Genomic DNA, 6,723 nt, shown 5'->3' on the forward strand with positions numbered 1-6,723 from the left:
GAGGATTGCTTGAGGCCAGGAGTTCAAAGCCAGCCTGGGCAACATAGTGAGACCCTTGTCTCTATAAAAAAAAAAAAAAAAGAACAACAGAAAGGACAACAGGCAATTACTCCCCAGGTGTGGCTTGAGACCATGATGACATTCTTTTTTCTTATACTCTGGAATTTCCGTTTCTAGGCCTAAGAAACTTGTGCACTTGAAGTATTCTTTCTCTCCTTAAATGGGAATCACTTTCCAGGTAACGGGATTGTGGTCCTCTTGCCGGGGGGTACTCGCACATATCTAGCACACTGCCAGCCACATGGCTTAACAATGTTTGTGAACACAAATTGCGTTGAACTGAACTGAGTTACAGCGCTAGAGCAATGCTGTGGAATTCTTGGGATCCCAGCTGGTATAGGAAACCTGTGCTGCTGTCCAAGCTGCACCTCTAATCTCGAGAACTTGTGATTCCCTCCCCTGTCAGGGAGAATTCCTAGTATTTGATTGTTGTTCTTACAGAAACTAAGAATGAAAACTGAAGAAGAGAACCGGGTTCATATGGAGATTGAAGTGTTCCTTAGAAAGGAGCAGCAGGTAGGTTACCAAAACTTTTTTATCCTCTGATTTTTTTTGTATTCCACTTACAAAATACCAAGGAGAGCAAAAAGCATTTTTTTTTTTTTTTTTGAGAACACATTATTACATGTTTCCTTCTGCATTGGTCAAAAGAATTTTTTTTTTTGGAGACAGAGTCTCGCTCTCTCTCCCCAGGTGGAGTGCAGTGGCATCGTCATAGCTCACCACAACCTCAAACTCCTGGGCTCAATTGATCCTCCTGCTTCAACCTCCCAAGTAGCTGGGACTACAGGCAGGCCATGATGCCTGGCCAAAAATTTTTTTTAAAGGAAAGAAAAGTCAACCATAATTCTTCCAGTCTAATGAACTATATAGCCCATGTTTTCTTTCAGAGTTATCCATCTGAATAGGTATTTTATATAGCTGTAATTTAAGTGACTGCAGGTAAAATTTTGTCATCTGCCTTTATAATTTAGCTTATATAAGAAACTGTTTTCTTATTCCTATATTGCTTCATAGTCATAATTTAAAAATAAAATTTACTGAATTTTTTAAATTATAAAAATAACATATTTTCAGTTGAGAGAAGATTTTTTAAAATCACCAACTGCTTTTGTACCCATTTTTTCATGCCATTAGAATCTCTTTATAAAATAATTTAAAATAGTTGTATAATGTTCCATTGAATGGTTATGCCACAGTCCACTTGTTACCCTTTATTTTGGATATTTAGGTTATTTCCAAAGTTTTATTAGAATAAATAATGCAGTAATGAAAGCTTTGCTCAAAGAATTATTTTTCTTCATTGCAGTTATTTACTAAAGGTAAATCTCAAGCAGAAGATTATTATTTCAGAGAGACTAGTATTTTGTGACTCTTGATAAATGTTGCTAATACTTACTAATCTATATTGCCATCAGCAATGTATGAAGGCAGTAATTTCAAGGTATCCTCAATAGTACTAGCCATTTTAAATATTTTTTAAAAGTCTGCTAATTCAATGAATTGTTTTATTTTTCATTTTCAACTTACTAATAGAACTGTACAGAACATTTTTCTATATATTTACTCAATTTATTTCCCCTTGTGTGAATTATATGTGATGGAAGTGGTTTTAATTAGCATTTCTGATATTAATTAACAAACCAACCTGGGTCTATAATATATCTAAGGTTGTAAACATGTCTAAGTTCAGCTGGAGTCTTTCAAAATATCCCTGTTGGATGAATAAAGAAAAAATTTACTTATTATACAGCTTGCCTTTGGGAAAAGCTCATAAATTTTCAGTCAATGATTCCAAATTTGTGCTTATGCTATCTCACAGGCTTTTCCTAGGGGGGAAAAAACATCCGGTAGGCTATTAGAATCAGGGTCCTGTACCCCGCAATTTAAGTCTTATGTATCATGTTACCTGTTTCAAGTGTGAGATACATGGTAGATATTCAATAACAACCAGGTGAGTTGGTGGATAAATGGATAATGGAGGGATGAAATTAGTGTTTCCCAGAGCTTCAGCCCAATAACACAAGTAATACATAAGTATGTCTTTAATGAAGAATTTCAAACACAGAAATATATAGATTTTAAAAAGTGATAGACATCTTTTTCTTTTCATGTACATACTTGTATCTAAAAACACACATATTTTTAGTATTTATTTGTGTTTTACATAAGGAGGATCATACTATATATATTGTTCCAGATCTTGTTTTTTTTTTTTCTTTTTCTTTTTTTGTTTTGTCTTTTGAGACAGAGTCTCGCTCTGTCACCCCAGCTAGAGTGCACTGGCATCATCCTACCTCACCGCAGCCTCGAACTCCTGGGCTCAAGCAATCCTCCTGCCTCAGCCTCTGGAGTAGCTGGGACTACAGGAGTATGCCACCACACCTGGCTAATTTTTTCTATTTTTAGTAGAGACGGGGTCTCACTCTTGCTCAGGCTGGTCTTGAACTCCTGACCTCAAGCCATCCTCCCACCTTGACCTCCCAGAGTGAGTGGCATGGGCTACTGCTCCCGACCTGTTTTGTTTTTTCCTTTTAAAATTTACCTTGTCTTTAATGTTTTCTGTAATAGTACAACTGTTGTATAATATCCCATAGTCAGATAGATAGATTTAGTTAGATTTAGGTTGTTTCCAAATATCGCTGTTATAACAATGCTAAAGGTTCTTGGACATGTCTCTAAGTACATGGTATATGGAAAGGCTATTTATTTTTGCATATTACTCTAGATTCCTTGTACCCTCTCATGTTATTAATAATTCTAATAGTTTTTCAGTTGAGTGATTTGGATTTTCTAAGTAGAAAATCTAATTTATTAAAAATAATTTTATATTTTCCTTTTCATTATTTATATGTCTATTTCTATTTTGTGGCTTATTGTATAACTAGAAAGTCAAGCGTAATGATGATTAGTAGTAGTGATAATGGGGCATCGTTTTTCTATTCTTGGTTTTAATGGTGTTTTAGTCAGGATTATACGTGAAGTCATCATAGTCATGCCAAATTTCTCATGTTGCAAGTTAGAACATTCATTGGGAAAGAATGGGACCCTGAAACCTGGAATGGGAACATCTGGGAATTCACATAAAATTGACAATCTTGAACCCCCAAGTTACTTTAAGGCTCCTTTGCCAGTGGAGGTAGCCCACCCTTCTGTATCTGAGGAGACAAGACTTCCTTTGCCCCAAAATCCGGTGATAACTTCATCTGGGGAAGATGTCTTGAAAAGGGATGCTCCTTCCTCAGACCCAGCACAATTACCCCTATTGTCCCTGGATCCATAACTAGGGTCAAATCTCAGTATGTTCTAGGGGGACATAAAACTCAGATGACTATAACTCAGAAGGAAATAACTTACATACCAAAAGAGTTGTATGATCTTGCTAATATACATTGGCAGAAACCTGGGGAACATGTGTGGGAATGGATTGTAAGAGTGCTAGGCCAAGAAGGCTGGAATGTGGCACTACATTGGATTGAATTCATTGATATGGATGCATTTACTAGACATTCTGGATTTAATGGGTTAGGTTGTGCAGCTAGAGATGACTCTATTAGTTCGCTTAATTGGACTCCATGGTTGCCTTCATTTGGTGAGGTGGAGATGCTAGAGCTTCCCTGCTATGACGTGGAGGAGAGAATCCAAAGACTTAAGGATACAGGAATGTCACAGTGGATTTATCATGTTTGACCTACACATGTACCACCAGACACACATCCTTAACCATGAGAAAGCCCAGAAGACACTCCTTTACTAAGAAAGACACTGAGAAATACAATAGTGAGAGGAGCACCTGCATCCCTGAAAAGCTTTGTATTGCTTTCCTATGTAGGCCAGGTATGACCACAAGGGATGTTGTCATTGAGATGAGCTGCCTGATTTCAGCGGGTATGATGGGACCCTGAAGTGCCAAAGGATAGACAGCAGCACTTACCTTGCAAAGACAACGTAGGCACATTTACCGTGAAGGGCAGCAGGGATGAAATGGTAGTTAGAACGCCTTTGCCCACAGGGATCTTTGGCAATGGCTAATTAATGTTATCCCTAGTAACAATACTGATGGGCTGCCTACTAACTAAAACATAACAGAAAAAAGTTAGGTCTAGCCAAAACCTCATTTGAGTCACCACAATAGAGAGTCATGGCTTTTCACCCAGTTTCCAGAACAAAGTCAATTCGCAGACCCAAAGCCTCTTTATTAAAGGTGGGGGGCATATCCCTTTGAGGATGAACCCTGCAGCATTGCTGTAAGTACATACTGTAAATCTTCCTCTAAGCCTGATCCAAAAGACCTGTGCTATTTACAGAGTGTGTACTGGGGAAGAGAAAATATCCAGACATTTTGAGATTACTAAATATTTGCTCTGAGTTGATGTTTATTCATGGAGACCCAAAACAACACTGTGGCCGCTAGTCAAAATGAGGGATTATGGGGGTTAGGTGATAGATGGAGCCTTAACTAAAGACCGACTTACTGTGGGTCCACTTATTCAATGGACCCACCCTGTAGTTGTTTCTCCAATTACTGAACTTATAGTTGGAATAGACGTACTTGGGGCCACTATGGTAGTAAGGGCCAAGTAGGATCCTCTGGAACTACCCCTCCATACCAAAGTAGTAAACCAGAAGCGATGCTGCACCCCCGGTGGAACTGCATTGATTAGTGCCACCATCAAAGACTTGAAAAAAGCAGGGGTGGTGATATTAATACTTACCACATCCCCATTTAACTTAGCTGTTTGGCCCGTGCAAAAGTAGCAGGGATCTTGGAGAGTGAGTGTGGACTATTATAAATGTAATCAGGTGGTGACTCCAATTGCAGCTACTATTCCAGATGTAGTATCTTTATTGGAGCAAGTCTTCAAAGGCCTCTGATACTTGGTATATTGCTGTTAACCTGATCAAAGCTCCTGTCTCCAAGCCAATTTAAAAAAAAACACGAGGAGTTTGCTTTTACCTGCAGGGCCAACAGTACAACTTCATAGTCTCGCATCAGGGCTATGTTAATTGTGTTCTCTCCCATAATATGGTCTGCAGAGATATTGTTCACTTGGACTTTCCACAAAACATCATAGTAGTCCACTGCATTAATGTCATTACGCTACTTGTATCTGATGCACAGGAAGTAGCAAGAACTTTAGATGCCTTAGTAAGACATATATGAACTAGAAGATGGGAGATAAACTCCCATTTCTGGTGCCAATTTGTATCATCGACGATCTGTTTAGGTGACAGAAATCATACCAATTATTTGAACAGAAAATTTAACAAAAGAATAGTGAGGGATTGGCTACTCAGAAGGGATAAAAGAGAACTCTAAAGAACATCTTGGGGCTGAAGGACGAAATCCAAAGGAGGAATGAACTTGAAAGGTGAGGGGAAGGGAGGATCTTTCCCAAGATTCAGACCTCGTTGGAGAGGGTGTGGCTGTGGCCCTCTGGAAGGCAGAGAGCTTTGCTGGGTTGCCCTGGGCCAGAGCTGGCTTACAGCTGGAGGGATAAAGCTGGCAAGCAGGGAACTGTGGACCTTACTAAAAGGTTCACCCCCTCGCCCCCCAGTCAGGATGAGTACTCAATTTTATGAGATGGATTTCTTTTTCACTGATGAAACATAAAATACATTAATAGATTCGCTGATGTTGAGTCGTCTTTAAATTCTTGGGATAAATCCTACCTGGTCATGTGTTTGGCAAGCAAGAATCCTCCTGTGGTGGTATCAGTAAAACTTGTTGGTGAATGAATGCCACTGGGTGTCCCACACACATACCACTGGCAGCCCTACTTGAGGAACAAGAAACAAGCCCACACTGGAACCAATGAGAGAAGCCCTCCTGTCAAGTTCCTCCAGCGCCCTCTACTGACAAAGCTTACCATTTTGCTCTCTGGCAAAAAGAAATGTTTATATTAATAGCAAGCATCCAGTTTCACAAAGCAAGGTAGTGAAGGATTAATTTGGAGCTGAAAGGCAATAAATTGATAACTGATACAAGTAGGGATTTTTTTTATCATTAAGTATGAGATTTACTTTAGGTTTTGGTAGATAAACTTTATCAAGTTAGGGAAGTTTCCTTTTGGTCTTACCTTGCTAAAAGTTTTTTTTTTTTTCCCTAATCAGGATTAGTACTCAATTTTATGAGATAGATTTTTTTCATCCATTGTGATGATACAGTTTTTCTCCTTTAATATGTTAATTAAGTAATACATTAATAGATTTGCTAATGTTGAGTCATCTTAAAATTCTTGGGATAAACCTTACCTGGTTATAATGTATTATTCTTTTAATAGACTGCTAGAATTGATTTATAGACTTATTTTGTATTTATGTATCTCATAAGTAAGATTAACTTATAAATTTCTTTTTTGGTGCTGCTTTGTTGTATTGCTATCAGAGTTATGCTAGCTTGGCAGCATGAGTTGGAAGCTTCCCATCTTTTTATGCTCTGAAAAACAAATTATCTGTTCCTTGATGCTTAGTAAAATTCAGTCATAAACATTTTGTCTGGATATCTTTTTTTTAAGCGGAGATATTTGGCTACCTTTTCAACTTTTTAAAAATGATTATCGGCCAGGCATGGTGGCTCACGCTTGTAATCCTAGCACTCTGGGAGGCCGAGGCGGGGGGATTGCTCAAGGTCAGGAGTTTGAGACCAGCCTGAGCAAGAGC

The 6,723-nt window shown here is 38.5% G+C and overlaps 1 protein-coding gene across 1 annotated transcript in view; it reads left to right on the plus strand.

Moving 5' to 3' along the window:
* Nucleotides 1-6,723, plus strand: part of IQCG (IQ motif containing G) — a 47,080-nt gene that overhangs the window by 33,233 nt on the left and 7,124 nt on the right. Inside the window, exon 6 of the mRNA XM_012641219.1 lies at nt 502-576. Within this exon, the coding sequence (XP_012496673.1) occupies nt 502-576 (75 nt within the window). The remainder of the gene's footprint in view (nt 1-501; nt 577-6,723) is intronic.

The sequence above is a fragment of the Propithecus coquereli genome, unplaced genomic scaffold, assembly GCF_000956105.1.
Source record: "Propithecus coquereli isolate 6110/MARCELLA unplaced genomic scaffold, Pcoq_1.0 Scaffold10, whole genome shotgun sequence".
In the NCBI taxonomy this organism is placed as follows: Eukaryota; Metazoa; Chordata; class Mammalia; order Primates; family Indriidae; genus Propithecus; species Propithecus coquereli.